The following is a 22513-nucleotide window of genomic DNA, read 5'->3' as shown; positions in this document are numbered from 1 at the left end:
TTTGTGATCAGGCCTTCTTTCTTATTCATTTCCTTTGATCTAAATGTTCCGGTAATCTGGTTACTGTTGATTTACTGAAGTGGATTATTGTTTCATTTTTCATAATCTCGTCTTCCTGCTGTTATTTCTCTCACGTTGAGCGGAGCGTTTCGGCTGCGATCTGATTGTATTTGTCATTTGAAACGTTTGAGAGCGATGATGAAAAATTGTTTTTTGTTTTTTCTCTGTTTTCTGTCTGACCTAAAAGTACCGGTAATCTGATTACTGTTGATTTTTCCTGGCTGTAATGGATTATTATTTTGCTCATATTCTTATATAAACTCATATTCTGTTATTTTTGAACAGGTACACCTGACAGGAGTGCAAATCTCTGAACTCACAACAGTTCATTAGAAAAAAAGATAAACTATGATTATTTAGGAATTGATTCAAATTTGGTTTGATTCTTCAGGAACTAATTCAAAATCATTACGATCCTTTAGGTAATGATTCAAATTCATTATGATTCTTTAGGAATTGATTCAAATCCATTATGATCCTTTAGGTAATGATTCAAATTTATTATGATTCTTTAGAAAATAATTAAATCCATTATGATTCTTTAGGAATTGATTCAAATCCACTATGATTCTTTAGGTAATGATTCAAATTTATTATGATTCTTTAGAAAGTTATGTCAAATCCATTATGATTCTTTAGGAATTGATTCAAATCCATTATGATTCTTTAGGAATTGATTCAAATCTATTATGATTCTTTAAGAATTTATTCAAATCCATTGTGATTCGTTAGGAAATTATTCAAATCTATTATGATTCTTTAGGTAATGATTCAAATCTATTATGATTCTTTAAGAATTGATTCAAATCCATTGTGATTCGTTAGGAAATTATTCAAATCTATTATGATTCTTTAGGTAATGATTCAAATTCATTATGATTCTTTAGAAAATTATTTAAATCCATTATGATTCTTTAGGAAATTATTCAAATCCATTACAAGTCTTTAGGATATGATTCAAATCCAACACAGTTCTTTAGGAAATGATCCCAATCCATTATGATTTTTTTTAGGAACAGGTTTGAATTCATTATGATTCTTTAGAAAATTATTCCAAATTATTATTCTTTAGGAAATTATTCAAGTTGGTTACGACTCTTTAAGACAGTATTAAACCCAATTATGATTCTTAAGAAAATGATTCATATAGACCAAAATTCTGTAGGAAATTATTCAAATCCTTAACTATTGTTCAGGAAATTATGCAACCAATTATTTATGACATTATGTAAATCAGTTCAATTCAAAACAATTATTATTCTTTACAGAATTATTGAAAATAGATTATGATTTTTTAGAAATGATTCAAGCTGATTACAATTCTTTAGAAAAGTATTTAATTCAGTCACAGTTCTAACTGAAGAACATAACTGGACCTGGAGAAAGTGGTGAAGTATAATGAAAACAACTCACCAAGCTTTTTTATTTTTAAGTTTTTAATTAGCCTGAGAATTATATTTAGGCTGAAGTTTATCCTTTCCAACATTTAAAAATCAATGCAGTTTCAGGTGCATTTTTTTGCCCCAAACACACTGTGACACACTTTTTCCATGAGCTCACACAGGGTTCATGCAGCGCTCTCGTGTCTCAGGTGTGCGCTCTGGTGAGGCCCGTGTGTGTGTTTGTGTGTGTGAGTGTGTTTTGAAAGGTGTAGAATGGAGGGAATCTGACGGAGGGATGAAACAGAAACGCTACTCCATCTTTTATCCTCTCAATCCGGCATCTCTGCTTAATCTGACCCACAGTGGGCCGCTGCCAGAGAATTAGTGTGTGTTTTATCCAAAGGGCATCAACACAAATCCCACACTGTCCCTTAATTCAGAGAGAGAGAGAGAGAGAGAGAGAATAAAAGGAAAGCAATCTTATCAGTCTGGACTTGGGCCGGCTGCCCTGAATGATGCCGTCACACAGCTTTCGTTTGGGTCAGATTTACGGCGAACAGAGCTGTGTTTGGTTTTTTGACGTTTGCAGATGTTTTTTAGCTCCTCTTTCGTTTGCAGATGTTTGTCCTGCTTTTCTACACTTCCTGATAAGTGAAGGCCTCAGACGGCTCAGCCTGGAGTTGTGGATGTCTCTCTCTCTCTCTCTCTCTCTCTCTCATCACTGCTCCTCCACCTGCTGACAGACTGTGTTTGGAGCTTGTTCTTCTCAGAGCTTCTTCTTTTAGAAACACTCTTTGAACTTTCCTGTTTTTGGAACGTTTGTCATCTTTAACTCCTCTTTTAGAGCGAGAACCGCAGGAGTGAGCGCTCTCCCAGACTGAAGCTGGAGCCGGACAGCTGCGCACCGGCTCGTCTCGACCGTTTCCTGATCCTCTGACCGTCCGTTTGTCTGTTTGTCCATTGGTGTGACCAACTCTCTCATTGTCCATTTGTCTGTCCTTTCGTGTGACCAATTGCGTATTTATTTGTCTGGCATTTGTTCATGTGTCTGTCCAAATCATCTCACCAATTGTTTATTTATTAATTTGCCTGAGACCACTTGCGTGTCCATTTGTGTGACCAACTGCCTCTCGGTCCGTTTGTTAATCCCTCTGTGTGACCATGTTTGCGGGTCGTGGAGCAAGCGGCGGAGGTAAAGGTGGGAAGTTCTCCGTGGAGGACCTGTACGGCATCAGTAAGAAGCCGAAAGTGTCGTCTGGAGGGGGGGGTCAGGTGGCGGCCAGTTCAGGAACCAAAGGCCAGCGGAGTCGTGCTCAGGGTCAGAAGAATGAGTCTGAGGCGCTGGCCAATCAGATCCTGGTGGCCGCCCACCGGCTGGTGGAGCGCAGGAGGCTGGAGCTTTACCTGAGGGAGTGCGGACTGACCCTCAGCGACTGCCAATCAGAGAGAGAGGCCATGCTGTACAGGTGTGTATGTGGAGAACAGCTGCACTCATTTCCTGCTGTCCATATATAAACAATGTGTCTGATATGATAATAATAATAAATAGTAATAAATTATTAATGTTTATTTTTGTAGTATATTTATGTGCATAAGTCTATATATTATGCACTGTTTACACGAGTCAGTGACTCAGATTCAACTTAGACTCTCGTTCTCTCTGAACTGACATGTGACTCTGACACATGCTTAACTGACTCATGACTCGATTCAGACTCATGCTTAACTGACTCACGACTCAGATGCATGCTTAACTGACTCATGACTCGATTCAGACTCATACTTAACTGACTCATCACTCGATTCAGACTCACGCTTAACTGACTCACGACTCAGATGCATGCTTAACTGACTCAGAACTTGACTCAGACACGCGCCTAACTAACTCATGACTCGACTTGGACTCATGCTTTACTGACTTGCGACTCAAATGTGTGCTTAACTGACTCACGTTTAACTGACTTGCAACTTGGATGCATGCTTAACTGACTCACAGATTGACTCGACTTGGACTCACACTCTCACCTCAGAGACTGGAGACTTGACTCAGACTCACACCTCAGAGACTCAAGACTCAACTGGACTTGCCCCCCAGCGACTTGCGACTTGACTTTCACTCTCACCTTAGAGACTCGAGACTCGACTTGGACACGCCCCCCAGTGACTCGCGATGCAACTTGAACTGTCACCTCAGAGACTCGAGACTCAACTTGGAATCATCCCCCCATTGTCTCGTGACTCGACTCACACTCTCACCTCAGAGACTTGAGACTTAACTTGGACTCACCTCCAGCGATTCACGACTTGACTCACTCTCTCACCTCAGAGACTCAAGACTCGGCTTGGACTCGCCCCCCAGTGACTCATGACTCGACTTACACCTCTCACTTCGGAGACTTGAGACTCAACTTGCATTCTCACCTCAGAGACTCGAGAGATTCACACATTAGAGACTCAAGACTTGATTCGAACCCTCACCACTAGGACTCAATACTCGACTTGGACTCACCGAGACTCAAGTCGGACTCTCTCCTCAGAGACTCGAGGCTCGATTTGGACATGTGCGCTGTGACTGTATATGCGTTTTATAGACAACTGTAACCCGCTTTGTGACCTGAATGTGTTCAGATCTAGATTTACACTTTGTATCATCTTGTATTTTTGGTGATCAGCTCTGGTTCACATGTCCCTGCATTGTGTGTAAACTCTGTGCGGCCAGCTTGGCTACATTCACGATCATATGTGCTTCACTTACTTTCAGCTTTCATTGTTGTTCCTGCCTCCTGTGTTAAACAAGTTATTTTAGGTCCCTGCATGTGTATTCAAACATAAACTTACAGACGTAAGAGCTGAAAAGCAGTTTGTTGCCTGTAAAGAACAGTACACAGCTCTCTCACCACTTCTGGTGGTGACCATGCTTCAACTGCTAAGCAAAACATTCACAATTCACTGTTTTTCTGTCTCTGTTGCTTAAAAAGTCTGGAACACAACTACAAAGTCTGTAGTGTATTACAGTCTGTCAGAGTGACTTTGTGGATCATATCAACATTATAGAGGCTTTTTAAATGAAACAGTAGAAGCCATATCGCCCCCTACACTTCCTGTAGTGTATTACAGTCTGTCAGAGTGACTGTGTGGATCATATGAACATTATAGAGGCTTTTTAAATGAAACAGTAGAAGCCATATCGCCCCCTACACTTCCTGTAGTGTATTACGGTCTGTCAGAGTGACTGTGTGGATCATATCAACATTATAGAGCTTTTTAAATGAAACAGTAGAAGCCATATCGCCCCCTACACTTCCTGTAGTGTATTACGGTCTGTCAGAGTGACTGTGTGGATCATATGAACATTATAGAGGCTTTTTAAATGAAACAGTAGAAGCCATATCGCCCCCTACACTTCCTGTAGTGTATTACGGTCTGTCAGAGTGACTGTGTGGATCATATGAACATTATAGAGCTTTTTAAATGAAACAATAGAAGTCATATCGCCCCCTACACTTCCTGTAGTGTATTACGGTCTGTCAGAATGACTTTGTGGATCATATGAACATTATAGAGGCTTTTTAAATGAAACAGTAGAAGCCATATCGCCCCCTACACTTCCTGTAGTGTATTACCGTCTGTCAGAGTGACTGTGTGGATCATATCAACATTATAGAGCTTTTTAAATGAAACAGTAGAAGCCATATCGCCCCCTACACTTCCTGTAGTGTATTACAGTCTGTCAGAGTGACTGTGTGGATCACATGAATATTTTAGAGCATTATAGAGCGCTTTTTAAACAACTCATAGAAGCCATATTGCCGTTTACATCACACTTCTCTCAAATCGTGTGGAGTTGTTCCATAATCTATAATAGACTTGATTATGTGGTTTCTGACACTGTATAACTCACTGTTATCTATAAACAAGAGTAGTTCTTTATTGCTGTCGATGAAGTGAGCTGGAATTGTTAATGGGACATCATCTGTGAAGTCCCTGTAATCACTGAATAATGAGCCTTAGTATGTAATACGCCTGGGATTTTAAGGGGTTAAGAGCACATGTACATTTTTGTGTCAAAAAACATTTTTGAACAGGGAGGTGTCCCCAAACTTTTGACAGACAGAAGCCTGTGGATTTTTCTGTAGCTCCTAAAATGCTGTAGATGAACTGATCACAGCACTACATGTCCCATGAGGCTTAGCGCTCTCTGCAGGTGATGCAGTCTACCCCAGTTGCCATGGGAACTGCAGGCTCTGCTCAGGCTGAGCTGACATGAGCTCGTAGTGCCCTCACATCGCCTGAGAGAAGGGTGTGTATGTGTGCAGGTCCTGCATGACTTAGCTTCTTTCAGGTTGAGGAGAGATAGAAACGAAGCGCTAGCACTTCAGAACAGGAGCTCAAGGCCACAACGCACCACGTTATTGAGCCCACAGTCTATACGCATCACAATATAGAGCCCACAGTCTATACGCACCACATTATAGAGCCCACAGTCTATAAACACCACATTATAGAGCCCACAGTCTATAAACACCACATTATAGAGCCCACAGTCTATACGCATCACAATATAGAGCCCACAGTCTATACGCACCACATTATAGAGCCCACAGTCTATAGACACCACATTATAGAGCCCACAGTCTATAAACACCACATTGTAGAGCCCACAGTCTATAGACACCACATTATGGAGCCCACAGTCTATAGACACCACATTATGGAGCCCACAGTCTATACGCACCACATTATAGAGCCCACAGTCTATACGCATCACATTATAGAGCCCACAGTCTATAGACACCACATTATAGAGCCCACAGTCTATACGCATCACATTATAGAGCCCACAGTCTATAGACACCACATTATAGAGCCCACAGTCTATAGACACCACATTATAGAGCCCACAGTCTATAGACACCACATTATAGAGCCCACAGTCTATACGCATCACATTATAGAGCCCACAGTCTATACGCATCACATTATAGAGCCCACAGTCTATAGACACCACATTATAGAGCCCACAGTCTATAGACACCACATTATAGAGCCCACAGTCTATAGACACCACATTATAGAGCCCACAGTCTATACGCATCACATTATAGAGCCCACAGTCTATAGACACCACATTATAGAGCCCACAGTCTATACGCATCACATTATAGAGCTCACAGTCTATACACATCACATTATAGAGCCCACAGTCTATATGCATCACATTATAGAGCCCACAGCCTATACACACCACATTATAGAGCCCACGGTCTATACACATCACATTATAGAGCGCACAGCCTATATACACCACATTATAGAGCCCACAGCCTATATGCATCACAATACAGAGCTAACAGTCTATACGCATCACGTTATAGAGCCCACAGTCTATATACACCACATTATAGAGCCCACAGTCTATATGCACCACATTATAGAGCCCACAGCCTATAGACACTACATTATAGAGCCCACAGTCTATACGCACCACATTACAGAGCCCACGGTCTATACACATCACATTATAGAGCGCACAGTCTATATACACCACATTATAGAGCCCACAGTCTATACGTATCACAATATAGAGCTAACAGTCTATTCGCATCACACTATAGAGCCCACAGACAATACACATCACATTATAGAGCCCACAGTCTATATGCATCACATTATAGAGCCCATAGCCTATACACACCACATTATAGAGCCCACAGTCTATACATACCACAATATGGAGCCCACAGTCTTTACACAGCACATTATGGAGCCCACAGTCTATACACACCACATTATGGAACCCACAGTCTATAGACACCGTATTATGTCTACACACCGTGTCCATAGTCTACATGTACCACATTATAAAGCCTACAGTCTATACGCACCACATTATAAAGTCTGCAGTCTACACACACCACATTATAGAGCCCACAGTCTATGTCCATCACATTATATAGCCCATAGTCTATACGCACCGCATTATAGAGCTAACAGTGTATACACACCACATTGTAAAGTTAACAGTCTATACACACCACATTGTAGAGCCCACAGTCTATACACACCACACTGTGGGGCAAACAGTGTATAGACACCATGTTATAGAGCCTACAGTCTATACACACCACGTTATTGAGCCCATAGTCTATAAACACCACATTGTAGAGCCCACAGTCTATAGACACCACATTATAGAGCCCACAGACTATACACACCACATTATAGAGCCCACAGACTATACACACCACATTATAGAGCCCACAGTCTATACGCATCACAATATAGAGCCCACAGTCTATACGCACCACATTATAGAGCCCACAGTCTATACGCATCACATTATAGAGCCCACAGACTACACACACCACATTGTTCAGCCCACAGTCTATAGACACCACATTATAGAGCCCACAGTCTATACACACCACATTATAGAGCCCACAGACTACACACACCACATTGTAGAGCCCACAGTCTATACACACCACATTATCGAGCCAACAGTCTATACACACCACATTGTAGACCCCACAGTCTATACACACCACATTGTAGAGCCCACAGTCTATAGACACCACATAATAAAGCCCACAGTCTATGTGCACCACAATATAGAGTTTACAGTATATAGACACGGCATTATGGGGCCCACAGTCTTTACACACAACATTATAGAGCCCACAGACTATACACACCACATTATAGAGCCTACAATCTATACACACCACACTGTAGCGTTAACAGTCTATAGATACCACATTTTAGAGCCCACAGTCTATAGACACCACATTATGGCGTCCATAGTCTGTACACATCACATTATAGAGCTAACAGTCTATAAACACCATATTATAGTGTGCATAGTCTATGTATACCACTTTATGAAGTCCACAGTCTATACGCACACATACAGCCATATTATAATTTGTCACTGTGCAAATACAGTATGCATAACAACACCCCATTATGCGTAGTAAAATCACTGTAGCATATGGCCTATAGTGGATTACTGCTTTATTTACCATTGTTTACTATTCAGTAACTACTATACATTATTTAGTATCTACTTTGAATTACTAAAATTAACACATAATTATTCACTAATTACAATGAATTACAGGAATGGAAATATTGCCATGGTGACAGTGATACTGATGAAAATGCATTATTATTAATATTATGATTGGGGGTATGGAATTTTCTGTCTATATTGAAAACAATTGACTATGCAGTCTGCTGTCGTCCTTCTACCAGCTACACGTAAACCAAGCATTAGAGTTTAGAGGGGTTAATTTAATCACTAAAACGCTTGTTTATGATATCACTAGTGTAGATTTAGCGCTAGACCCAGCCCAGTCTTCATCCAGTACACACTAATTCTCTTAGTTTCTTTGAGGTACTTTAAGACCTTTTTGGGATTTTTACTCAATTTGGCCCTAATTTAGTTTTTGCCAGTTCCCACCTACTAACTGGGTCTTCCTCTATCACATGATGCTGCAAGGCTGGGAAGTTGTAAGCTAGCATGAGCTTCCACTGAGATGCATGAAGCTCCACCACATCTTTTTAAACTGCTGCTAACACAACATCATTGGAGCTCAATACGCTTGGAGGAGGATGCTAATTGCTAGCTCTGGTATGTCAGCTAACAGGCACCCTCGTTGGCTAGAATCATGCTGAGTGATGAGGGGAGAGGGAGATACAGGGCCTCCTTGATACAGCTGGCTGTGGCATCGCCAGGGATCGAACTCTACTAGATCAGAAAAGAGATTTAAGAAAGAAAATGTTTTTTCTGAACTTCATCCATCCATCCATCATCTAAACCGCTTATCCTTCTGGGTCGCTGGAGCCTATCCCAGCTGTCATTGGGCGGAAGGCAGGATTCACCCTGGACAGGTCGCCAGTCCATCGCAGGGCAGACATACACATTCACACCTAGGGGCAATTTAGCATGTCCAAATGGCCTGACTGCATGTTTATGGACTGTGGGAGGAAACCCACACAGACACGGGGAGAACAAGCAAACTCCATACAGAAATGACCCTGGTCACCCGGCCGGGAATCGAACCCAGGCCCTTCTTGCTGAGAGGCGACAGCGCTACCCACTGCGCCACCGCGCCGCCCTGATCTTCATTCTTAGGAAAAAATTGGTTATTCTTCGAGCCTCACACTCGGCTCAGGCTGTAAGAGTCGACGAGGTGAGCATCTAAATTGATCACGGACGCTGCCTCTGCTGCTCCTGACCGTCCTCGTCTCTTAATTGTCACAAATATCTGAGAAGGATCTTTTTCCTGTTGGCTGTTTCTTCCAGCGTCTCCTCCTTTTTTTAAACGCTCGCTTTGATGTTTTTCTTCCATTTTGCCGCTCCGAGCGGATTAAACTAAATGGAAGTAACGGTTAATACGAATTCAAAATGTATCTCGTGTCATTAATGAGAAGCTGTAAAGTGCAACAGAGCCTTCACAAGAAAACAATCAATAATAATGATAACAACAATTAAGATTATCTTAAGAGAATACTTGAGAACTTCTTAAGTTGTTTTCAAGAATTGCAAAATGTGGCCATTGCAACAGTTACGGAACATTGAATATTTTCCAATATATGATCCACTCAGCAAATAAATATAAATTGTGTCTAAAAATGTATAGAAAAGATGTGATATTTTCCCGTCGTTACCAAACCTGTTTAACCTATTTAAACATTCAAATGGTTCTTTGAGTTTGGTAAGGGCCTTTGCCTTCACTAAAGAACCCTTAAAGAACCCTTTTATGGATGTATATAGAGGCAAAAAAGCAGCACAACATTCAGAACTCAGCACTGAGTGTGTTTATGGACGTAAACATGGTGATTAAGGGAGTTTTGTGTTCTCTCTGTGGAGAGCGGCTGATATTTTCAGCTTTTACTCAGCAGCAGAAACAGAGCAGAGTGTGTGTGTGTGTGTGTGTGTGAGTGAGTGATGTTCTGATGGATGAGTGCGGTGTGGGACGATGACGTGATGAGTTTAATTCTCCAGAGATGAATTTCAGACACATTACATGGGATGAACAGATGAGAGAGAGAGAGAGAGAGAGAGAGAGAGAGAGAGAGAGAGTGGTGTTATCATAGATCCGTATATGTAAAAAAGCTTAAGGGGTTGCACAAATCAGCAGAGAGAGCAAAAGGGAGGAAAGAGGAAAAGAACGAGAGGCTTAGAGAGGGGGGGAGAGATGGGGAGAGAGAGCTGGAGGAAGACAGAATGACAGCAGAAGGTGAAGAGTAAAGATGAGAGATTTAGAGATGAAAGTAGGAGGGAGAGACTGAGAAGCAGTAAGGAGAAATGAGGAGAGAGAGAGAAGTAAATAGACAGAGAGAGCGAGAGAGGGAAAGGGAGAGAGAGAGAGAGAGAGCGAGAGAGAGAGAGAGAGAGAGAAAGCAAGATAAATAGACAAAGAGATGAGGAGAAGGAAATGAGGAGATGAGAGAGATAGACAGGAGAGAAATGGATAGAGAAAGAGAAAAAGGAGAACGAGAACGAGAGAGAAAGCAAGTGAAAGCAAGAGAGGTAAAGAAAGGGGAAGAGAGATGTGAGAAAGGGGAAGAAGGAAAGATGAAAGAGATACATAGAGAAAAAGAGGCAGAGATAAATAGGAAAAGAAGAAGAGGGTGCGTGAGAGAAAAAGAGAAGGAAGGGAAAGATGGAGAGAGAGAGAGAGACAGAGAGAGGGAAATGAATAGCAAAGGATAAGAAAAAAGAAAGTGAGAGAGAGCAAGGGGAGGGGAGAGAGGTAGAAAAAGGGGGAAGAAAAAAAAGGAAAATAGATACACAGAGAAAAAAGAGAGAGAAAAAAATACAAAGGGAAAGATGGAGTGAGAGAGAAAGAGAGATGAACATGGAGAGAGAACAAGAAAGTGACAAGAGAGGTAGAGAAAGGGGTGGAGAGATGTGAGAAAAGGGAAAGAAAAATTGATACATAGAAAAAAGGGGAGAAAGAAAGAGACAAAGGGAAAGAGGAGGGAAAGAGGAAGAGAGCAAGAGAGAGAAAAAGAGAAAGAAAGGAAAGATAGAGAGAGAGATAGAGAGAGAAGCGAGAGAGAGAGAGAGAGAGAGAGAGAGAAAGATGAAAAGAGAGAGAGAGAGTAGGAAGGGGATAAGGAAAGAGAGAGAAGAGAGAAAGAGCGACAAGAGAGAGAGAGAGAGAGAAAGAGAGAGAGAAGAGAGATATATGAAAAAGAAGAGAGAGAGAAGGAAGGAGAAAGGGAAAGAGAGAGAGAAGAGAGAAAAGAGAGAAGAAAGAGAGAGAAGAGAGAGAGATAGAGAGAAAAGAGAGAGAGATGAAAAAGGAGAGAGAGTAGGAAGGAGATAAGGAAAGTGAGAGAAGAGAGAAGAGAGAGAGAGAGAGAAAAGAGAGAGAGAAGAGAGAGAGATATGAAAAAGGGGAGAGAGAGTAGGAAGGAGAAAGGGAAAGAGAGAGAGAAGAGAGAGAGAAAAGAGAGAGATATGAAAAAGGGGAGAGAGAGTAGGAAGGAGAAAGGGAAAGAGAGAGAGAAGAGAGAGAGAAAAGAGAGAGAGAGATGAAAAAGGAGAGAGAGAGTAGGAAGGAGATAAGGAAAGTGAGAGAAGAGAGAGAGAAGAGAGAGAGAGAGAAAAGAGAGAGAGAAGAGAGAGAGGGATATGAAAAAGGAGAGAGAGTAGGAAGAAGATAGAGAAAGAGAGAAGAGAGAGAGCGAGAGAAGAGAGAGAGATAGAGAGAAAAGAGAAAGAGAGATATGAAAAAGAAGGGAGAGAGAGTCGGAAGGAGATAGAGAAAGAGAGAATAGTAGGAAGTACAGACTGTCCTGGTTTTGAGTGCCATCTGTAGATAATCCAAGCAAACCTCTTCCACTCTACACTAATGAGTTTACTGCTGACACTTCAAACGACCCGCCAAGCGTGTGTGTGCGTGTGTGTGTGTGTGTGCGTGTGTGTGTGTGTGTGTGTGTGTGTGTGTGTGCGTGTGTGCGTGTGTGTGTGTGTGTGTGTGTGCGCTGTCTCACGCTGTGTGTTTTTGTTTTCAGGTAGAAGCACTTAAAAGCCTCTTTCTCCCGCGAGAGAGATCTGTTTCCTGCGTTTTTGCTGCCAAAGTGAGATTCATTTTTTCATGAATAATTGAGCTGCAGTTGAAATGTATGGCCACTAGAGGGCCGGACAGCTGTTCATGTAGAAAACACTGTCTCAGCACATGTGAAAGAAAACATTCTATCTCCACTCAAACCTCTCAAACATGTGCACTGAGCTCTAAATTAGAGCGGAGGGAGAACTTTTTGTCCTTCAGTAGATCCTATTTTTCCAATATCTGCGCCGACCTACTTTTATCGTTTCCTGCCAATTAGTTTGTAATGATTGCTTAATTATGGTTTTAGTAGGACATTCCTCACAGGCAAGTATATGAGGTCACTTCCAGACTCCTCAGGTTGGTTACACCTCACGTGGCACCTTTTCTGCCTCAGATGTTTGACGTTCTCTCCATAATTCTTCTTAAGCCGATATATGAGCATCTGTACATTAAGAACATGCCTCATCCGTCCAGCCAATCCGCTTATGCTTTTAATGCAGATTTCTGCTGTTTCTGAGCTTTCTAGGAGAAGGAGATGACAGAGGTGCACACATAACATTTATAACAACAGTTCCACTGCTCACAATCTGTCCTTTTTACTGTAAACCAGATAGAGGTTCTGATTTGTATTTACTGTGTTCTTGTTTTCTTTAAGGCTGTGGTTCTCGAGTTCAGCACCATGGACAGCTACACATTCCTAAGGCCACTTTATCTTAAACCCCTCTCTTCTAATCTTGCTACTGTATTAGAGACTCTAGCCATTGCTGAGAGTGGTCCACCATCTATATCATACCTGGTCAACAGCAGCCCTGTGGTCAGAAACTGACCAACAATGAATAGGGTACAGAGGGGGTTTATAAATTGCAACAACAAATAGGAAAATACTGTCTCTAACAGTACATCCATAGAGTAGACTTATAAGGTGGGTGTTTCTAATAAAGTGGCCAGTGAGTGGAAGTACACGGTAGGTGTTTCTAATAAAGTGGCCAGTGAGTGGAAGCACAAGGTAGGTGTTTCTAATAAAGTGGCCAGTTAGTGGAAATACAAGGTAGTTGTTTCTAATAAAGTGGCAAGTTTGTGGTAGTACAATGCAGTTGTTTCTGATAAAATGGCCAATTAATGGAAGCACAAGGTAGGTGTTTCTAATAAAGTGGCCAGTTTGTGGTAGTACAATGTAGTTGTTTCCAATAAAATGGCCAATTAATGGAAGCACAAGGTAGGTGTTTCTAATAAAGTGGCCAGTTTGTGGTAGTACAAGGTAGTTGTTTCCAATAAAATGGCCAATTAATGGAAGTACAAGGTAGGTGTTTCTAAAAAAGTGGCCAGTGAGTGGAAGCACAAGGTTGGTGTTTCTAATAAAGTGGCCAGTGAGTGGAAGCACAAGGTAGGTGTTTCTAAAAAAGTGGCCAGTGAGTGGAAGCACAAGGTTGGTGTTTCTAATAAAGTGGCCAGTGAGTGGAAGCACAAGGTAGGTGTTTCTAATAAAGTGGCCAGTGAGTGGAAGCACAAGGTAGTTGTTTCTAATAAAGTGGCCAGTTAGTGGAAGCACAAGGTCAGTGTTTCTAATAAAGTGGCCAGTGAGTGGAAGCACAAGGTAGTTGTTTCTAATAAAGTGGCCAGTTAGTGGAAGCACAAGGTCAGTGTTTCTAATAAAGTGGCCAGTTGGTGGAAGTACAAGGTAGGTGTTTCTAATAAAGTGGCCAGTGAGTGGAAGCACAAGGTAGGTGTTTCTAATAAAGTGGCCAGTTGGTGGAAGCACATGGTAGTTGGTTCTAATAAAGTGGCCAGTGAGTGGAAGTAGAAGGTATGTTGGCCATGTAAGGGTTTAATGATGTACATAAACAAAGCATATTAAACCCACTGGATTAAATAGATAGTAATGATATGAATAGAGGTAGACATATAGAAATATAATATATAATATGAAGTATATACACTGCAGCAACATATAAAAACGAATAATAAGTAAGCATTTAGTACAGTTACAGCTGCTCTTACATTAACAATGAAATTTGATTAAACAAACACAGAGACAATGCCGAGTTGGAGTGTTAGTGTACAGTGGAGCTTTTGTAGTTCATATTGATGTGCTGAAGATGAGTTATTGATTGTTTATTGGATTTTCCTGAATGATTTAGTGGGAGTGAACAGTTGGAGCTGTTAACTGCTCTTAGTGGCTTGAATGGCTGTAATGGTTGTGTACTGTGTGTGTGTGTGTGTGTGTGTGTGTGTGTGTGTGTGTGTACTGTGTGTTTCTGTGTGTATTGTGTGTCTGTGTGTGTGTGTGTACTGTGTGTGTGGATGGAAGTGTGTATGTGCATAGCTGTCTTAACAAAATCTCCAAAATTGTGCCTTAATATTAGAAGGAAAGACTTTAATGTAAGTTATTTAAAAATTTTATTTTTATTTTTTTTATTTTTGGCTTCTGTTGGCTTATTCATCATAAAATAACCACACAATGTAAAGAACAGCTGACATTTTTAGATGGTGGGGAAAAAAGAAAAATGTCCTGGAACCAGGTTTCAATACAACAATATAATAATATTATAATACCTGTTTTATAATGTAACTAAATATGCATTTCATGAGGAAAATGCAGACAGATTGTGCAGCTTAAGCAATTCCCTGGTGGTGCTAGGACGGTGCTAGATGGTTGCTATGGTGTTCCAGGTGGTTGCCAAGGGAAGTTGCCAAGGGGTTGCTATGGTGTTCCAGGAGGTTGTAAGCATGTTGCTAGTTGGGTTCTATGGTATTCTGGGTGGTTGCTAGGTCCCTATGGTCTTCCAGCTGGTCATCTCTCATATCCAAGGTGGTTGCTATGGTGTTCCAGGTGGATGCTAGGGTAATGTTTTAATGTTTGCTACACAGAAACTGTATGTCCAGTCAACAAGCTGTACACAAGCACCCCGTCCTCCATCAGACCAAACCTACCGGAGTTGGTTCAGTGCTGATATCTTGAACACTGAATGATGAGTTTGTGGACGAACATTTATCAGAAAAGGTAGTGTTGAAAATTGCACTTTTGCTAATAATTAGTTACTGTGTGCAGGCATAAATGGTGGGACAAATAAGCCAAAAGTTTGTGCACCCTTCTTATGTCACCACGAGACGAGTACACTAACAATGCTCAGGCAAAAATGTGGGATACTACATTAGAAGCCACCTAGCAACACCCTAGCAACCACCTGGGATACCATAGCAACCACCTGGCAAGACCCTAGCAACCACCTGGGAGACCGTAGCAACCACTTGGTAAGACCCTGGCAATACCCTAGCAACCACCTGGGATATCGTAGCAACCACCTGGCAAGACCCTAGCAGCACCCTAGCAACCACCTGGGATACCATAGCAACCCCTTGGCAAGACCCTAGCAACACCCTAGCAACCACCTTGGATACCTTAGCAACCATAATTAAATGAGGTGTGCTGTGTTGAACAAATCCATGCGATTGCTGGAGTGCACATTTTTTTCACTATGTGGGTGTGTGTATGTGTGTGACTGAGAGAGTGCATTGCTGACTGTGCGTGTGTTTATGTGTGTGACTGAGAGAGTGCATTACTGAGTGTGTGTGTGTGTTTGTGTGTGTGTGTGTGTGTGTGTGTGTGTGTGTGTGTATGTGTATTGAGCAGTAGGCTGGACTGTATTGGTGTTATGGGTCAATAGGAGGACTTCATATGTAATTTTAATAGCCAATAGCCATAGGACACACACTTTAAAGAGAGCTATTATTGCTCATTATGCTTTATGCTTTTATATATATAAATGTATGTATGTATGTAAATATATAGGTATATAAATATATATATATATATATATATATATATATATATATATATATATTTTATATATATAAACTAAATATGTCACTCACTTTCAGTTCCTCAAAGAATCTGCAGACACACCTCCAAAGTTCAGTCTGAGAAACTGGTTGATCAACTCGCTTTTAATGGGTTTCTTTACTTGTATTAATTCCAATAATGTTTTCCGCCCGTATTATAGCCCAAGACTTCTACACAGTACTGTATGTGCGCGCGCGAGTCTCTATCATCCGTCATTAATCGGCCGCCCCCCTCCACCTCGCGATTGATGACGTCACCGCGCTGTATCTGCGGGAGTCTCGCGCTGTAGCGGCGCTGATGGGACACGCGCCGGAGAGCCGCAGCGGCAGCAGTAGCAGCAGCAGCAGCAGCGCGCGACTACAAAGACGACAGCAGCAGCGCGAGCGATTCGAGCGCTAACGCCGCGCGCTCGGGATTTCAGTGCGTGAGTGTGTGTGTGTGTGTGTGTGTGTGAGTGTTTGAATGACGCGTTCGGTTCGTGAACGTTTTGGCTCGCACGAGACGGCGGAGAGGAGGACGCGGTGCTAGTGTGTGCCCGCGCGCGCGTGTGTGTATGTGTGTGTGCGCGCGTGTGTGTATGCGTGTGTGTTTGTTGCGGTGTGTCTGCACGCGCCCTGCACGCGGGCTTCTCTATCTGCAGTCTGCGCGCGCTGACGGACCGAAGCGGACGGACAGCACCCGCTTGCGCTCTGCGCGCGCTTTAAACGGAGCGAGGGGGGAAAAAAGAGGATGAATAAAAAAAAATAGGATGAAACACCGGGACTCACGCGGAGGGAACATGACACGCACACCGGGAGATACGGAGGTGCAGCTGCAGAGCGGCGCGCGAGGCTGCTGCTGAAGGCACCGGAAACAGCGCGCGCTACCGTGTGGTTTTGGGGTCCCTTTTTTAAATTGGGCTCGCGGAACCTTTCCAAGCAGCCGCGAGCACGTGAAGATCCTGAAGAGGAGACGCAGAGTGGACACACACAGGCGCGCGCTGTGTGTGTGAGACGCAGCCGGAGCGTTCCTCCCCGTGTGTGTGTGTGTTTGAGTGTGCGTGTGTGTGTGAGCGGTGGTCAGGATGCAGGTGTCGTTTGCCTGCACGGAACACAACTTGAAGAGCCGCAGTGAGGACCGGCTCTGCGGCCTCAGGACCGCCCCGCCACCAGGGGGCAGTGGAGGTGGCGGCGGAGGGGCTGGTGGGGGTGGAGGGGGGTCAGGAAGCGGGGGCGGAGGGGTAGTCATTGAACGGGGCAGCGTGCAGTCGGGCAATGGAAACTACCCCCACCAAAGCACGGTCAAACCCCGGGAGGGCGCGGGGTCACGACCTGCGGGCCAGAGCCACGCCCACATGAAGGAAGCCATCGGCCGCCATAGCAACATGAAGTACAGGTGAGCAGGAAGGGAGGGGCTTAACTGGGGAAGGGGCCAGGTTGGGGTGGGGCATAAATGGACTGGAGGTGAAGTAGAGCAAGAAAATATATATATATATATATATATATATATATATATATATATATATATATATATATATAGATATGTGTGTGTGTGTGTGTGTGTGTGTGTGTGTGTATATAACAGACATTATCATTATCATATATATGCATCATCATACATGTTTGTATCAGTTTTACAGTGAGTCTTTCAGTAAAGCGTTCTGCCATAGAGCTGCCGCTGCTGTTTTCCATTCCTAACAACTACCCGGAACACTGTTTAGACTCCGGCTCGTATACACAGTCAGTTATCTAGAACTTCCAGAAGATGTTTTCCTCACTAAACTGGTCATTTTGTACATCAAAGCGTGATTGGTTGATTCCTCTGTCACTTCCTAATTATGTCAGTAGTTAATCTAACGTGTAAGGCCTTCAGTCCAGCTCCTGAAGTCCTAACCAATGGGAGAGCAGCTTGGCCTCTATCTACCCAGAGACCACAGAGAAAGCAGTCCTGATTGGACAGTTTTCCGTTGGGCGTTTCAACATTCTATTGGGCAGTTTCCAACCAACGCTTAACAATGAGATTATTACTACACGACCGGCAGAGTTTAAATACAACTAGCGTGAATATTATATTGAATAAAAAATGAACTGAAAATTACAGACGTTTATTTTTAGTTGTTTCACAGAAATCATTAGGCCTTCTCTGAAGGCCGTGAAGGCTCTGAGGGTTCTCCTCTGCTGTATATGTGTGTAGGGCTATTGGGATTTATTTTAAACGGAGAAATGGAGTGACGTAAACAGTGTTGCTCTGTCATTCTTACGGATCGCATTCTTTACAGCAGTAAAAAAAAATGAAATGAGCCACAGAAATAATCCCAGGTTATATTAATCTCGCTTTTAAAATGAACCATAGAAATAAAACTGAGTTATATTATTCTATGAAACAAGCTGTCAGACGGAACTTCAGGGGTTCTTCAGGGGTGCCAGGAACACTTAAATGGTTCTTTGCATCGTCTGAAATAGTTCTTCCGGTTGATGGAGAATGTGTTGTATATGGTTCTATATAGAACCTTTTTGAAAATGCTTCTATACAGCACCAAAAGGCGTTCTCCTATTTTTACAAACTTGACATCTTCACAATAGAAGAACCCTTTTTGGTGCTATATAGAACCATTGTCTTTACAACAGAACACTTGAAGAGCCATCTTTTTAAGAGTGAGAAATAACCCCAGGTTATATAAATACCTGTGCTATAGAAATAACCCTGGGTTATATTAATCCTGTGCTATAAAACAGTCTGTAGAAATAATTCCAGGTTATATGAATCCTGTGCTAAATAATGAACTATGAAAATAATCCCAGATTATATTAATCCTGTGTATAAAATGAACTATAAAAGTAATCCCAGGTTATATTTATCCTGTGCTATAAAGTGAACCACAGAAATAAAATCAGTTTATACTAATCATGTAGTATATAAAACAATCTGTAGAAATAATCCCAGGTTATATTAATTCTGTGCTATAAAATAAATCATAGAAATAATCCCGGGTTATATTAATCCTGTGCTATGAAATAAATCATAGAAATAATCCCAGGTTATGTTATTCCTGTGCTACAGAACAGTCTATAGAAATAATCCCAGGTTATATTAATCCTGTGTAAAACAATCTGTAGAAATAATCCCAGGTTATATTAATCCTGTGCTATAAAATGAACCATATACATAATCCCAGGTTATATTAATTAATTCATTAATTCTTCTACTAAACCACTGATCCTCCTGGGTCGTGGGGGGTCCTGGAGTCTATCACAGTGATCATTGGGCAGAAGGCAGGAAACACCCTGGACAGGCCACCAATCCATCACAGGAGGTTATGTTAATCCTTTGCTGTCAAGCTTTCTAAATAATCCCAGGTTATGTTAATCCTGTGTGAACGTTCATGTCTTTATATATTCAGTTATATTCTGAACCTGTCCCTGCAGTACTTTACTGTACTTCATGTACAGGTGCGTGCGATAGTTTGTGCACCCCCAGTCAGATTTCATGTTTGGTTGATTATTTTCCACAACAGAGAACACTCTGCACATTTTAGTGCACAATTGCTGTTTATTTGCTGAGTTTTACATATTATTTTTGCATTTGACTGCAGTGTGTGTGTGTGTGTGTGTGTGTGTGTGTGTGTGTGTGTGTGTATGTGTGTGTGTGTGTGTGTGTGTGTGTGTGTGTGTGTGTGTGTATTGCTTGCTGTGTGTATGTGTGTGTGTGTGTGTGTGTGTGTGTGTGTACTTGTCTTGCTCCTCCTGTGTGGACCAATTGTCCTCACAATGACAGAGACTTTTGCAAAATTGAGGACCTTTTGGCTGGTTTTCAATTGAAAACATCCTGTGTTCACTTACATTCAGGGTTAGACACTCCTCCTTTTACTCCTCCTTCCTCTTCTGATCCTCCTTTTACTCCTCCTTCCTCTTCTGATCCTCCTTTTACTCCTTCTTCCTCTTCTGATCCTCCTTTCTCTCCTTCTGTTCTGATCCTCCTTTCACTCGTTCTCTGTTCTGATCTTCCTTTCACATCTTCTCTCTGTTCTGTTCCTCCTTTCACTCCTTTTCTCTGTTCTGATCCTCCTTTCTCTCCTTCTCTCTGTTCTGATCCTCCTTTCACTCCTTTTCTCTGTTCTGATCCTCCTTTCTCTCCTTCTCTCTGTTCTGATCCTCCTTTCACTCCTTCTCTCTGTTCTGATCCTCCTTTTACTCCTTCTTCCTTTTCTGATCCTCATTTTGTTCCTTCTCTCTGCTGTACTCTTCCTTTTGCTCCTTCTCTCTGTTCTGCTCCTCCTTTCGCTTCTTATCTCTGTTCTACTCCTCCTTCCACTCATTCTCTCTGTTCTGCTCCTCCTTTCACTCTTTCTCTGTTTTAATCCTCCTTTCACTCCTTCTCTCTGTACTGATCCTCCTTTCACCACTTCTCTCTGTTCTGGTCCTCCTTTCACTCCTTCTCTCTGTTTTGATCCTCCTTTCATTTCTTCTGTTCTGATCCTCCTTTCACTCATTTGTTCTGTTCCTCCTTTTCCTCCTTCTCTCTGTTCTGATCCTCCTTTCACGCCATCTCTCATTTCTGATCCTCCTTTCGCTCCTTTTCTCTTTTCTGTTCCTCCTTTCAGTCCTTCCTGATGTTCTGATCCTCCCTTCACTTCTTCTGTTCTGATTCTCCTTTCGCTCCTTCTCTGTTCTGATCCTTCTTTTACTCCTTCTTCCTCTTCTGATCCTCCTTTCACTCCTTCTCTCTGTTCTGATCCTTCTTTTACTCCTCCATATTCCTGTTTTGTTCCTCCTTGCACTCCTCTTTCCTCTTCTGTTTCTCCTTTTAGTCCGTCTTCCTCTTCTGATCCTCCTTTTGCTCCTTCTCTCTGTTCTGATCCTTCCTTCTCTCCTTCTCCCTGTTCTGTTCCTCTGTTTACTCCTCCTTCCTCTTCTGATCCTCCTTTCTCTGATTTTCTGTTTTGATTTTTCTTTTCGATCCTTCCAGTGTGTGAAATGCCCCCTGGTATTCCGGGGGTCCCATGTTGGTTGGCTACTCCAGTGTTCAATAACTGCTAACTTGCCTCAGCAGTGCTGGTGCTTTAATAGAGCCAGAATGTTTGGTTTAACAGTTCTTCTCCTGGAAATATAGTTACAGTCCATAGTTACAGTTGCTAAGAAAGGAAGGACCACCTAGGTGAACCAGTCTGCTACAGCGCCACCCTGAGGCAGAGCAGTGCTGCAGCTCTAGTTAGTTAAGAACACCAGAGACAGAAGCTGATTGTGGGTGAAGCAGAGAAACAGCTTCACTGAATCTGGATTTGAGTGTCTGTTTTACCCTTGATGGACAGCATAACATCATGATACGTTTATTTTCAGGGTCCCTCCAGTATTTTGATCTTGAGCTATCCATGGGGTCCAAGAGATTACTTGGGACATTCTGGGCCCCCCAGGACCCCCATTTATTTCACACTTTGGTTCTGTCTCTTTGTTCTGATTCTCCTTTAACACTGTCAGCTTCTTCCTGTTTTACTGATGCTTTCTTTTTAATTTTACACACAAGTATGTGAAATTATTCATTTGAGCCAAAAAAAAAAAATACATGCCAGTCCTGTGATTTATCAGATCAGTGAAGTCCCATTTATTAGAAAATCACATCCATGTTTTTGGTGTACTCGATTAAGATAACAGTTGCTAACATAACTAATGCCTTTGATTCAGTGATCTGATGTGCAGTGTTGGGAGGATAAGAAGTGGTCAGCCTTAAGATGACCGACAGCATTACCCAGGCTGCTCTGTGGACTTAAAAACAGATATTCATATGTTTCTAATATCTACGTCGTTAATGTCCCTGCATGTCCATCCACTCTGAGTTAGAGTACAGCCTGAATTCATGGACATTGAAAGCGATCAAAGAAAATATGCTGGGGCATTGTGGGAAATGTAGTAACTATAGTGAATTTGCATGATCATTCTGTTTACAGTTTAGCGCAACAGTCAAAGTTAAAACACTGGGTGTAGTGACGTCCCTGGGTTTAGGCTTAGGATTAGGTTTAGTACTACTCAACTACAGTAATACAATGTAAGTCAATGTGAAGTTAATGTAAGTTCTCACACGTATAGTGAAACCAACATGTGTGTGTGTGTGTGTGTTACACCTGTTGAAAACTCCCTTTACTGCTGTGTGTGTGTGTGTGTGTGTGTGTGTGTGTGTGTAATTCTACA

At 42.2% G+C, this 22513-nt stretch overlaps 1 protein-coding gene across 1 annotated transcript in view; it reads left to right on the top strand.

The window, feature by feature from the left end:
* Positions 1 to 17126: 17126 nt before the first annotated feature.
* LOC118814889 (voltage-gated potassium channel subunit beta-3) overlaps positions 17127 to 22513 on the top strand; it is a 40941-nt gene continuing 35554 nt past the window's right edge. Inside the window, exon 1 of the mRNA XM_036580747.1 lies at positions 17127 to 17726. Within this exon, the coding sequence (XP_036436640.1) occupies positions 17416 to 17726 (311 nt within the window). The 5' untranslated portion in view covers positions 17127 to 17415. The remainder of the gene's footprint in view (positions 17727 to 22513) is intronic.

Source organism: Colossoma macropomum, unplaced genomic scaffold (genome assembly GCF_904425465.1).
Source record: "Colossoma macropomum unplaced genomic scaffold, Colossoma_macropomum, whole genome shotgun sequence".
Taxonomy (NCBI): domain Eukaryota; kingdom Metazoa; phylum Chordata; class Actinopteri; order Characiformes; family Serrasalmidae; genus Colossoma; species Colossoma macropomum.
The sequence above is the reverse complement of the archived record's forward strand: the minus strand, read 5'-3'. Positions and strand labels throughout refer to the sequence as shown.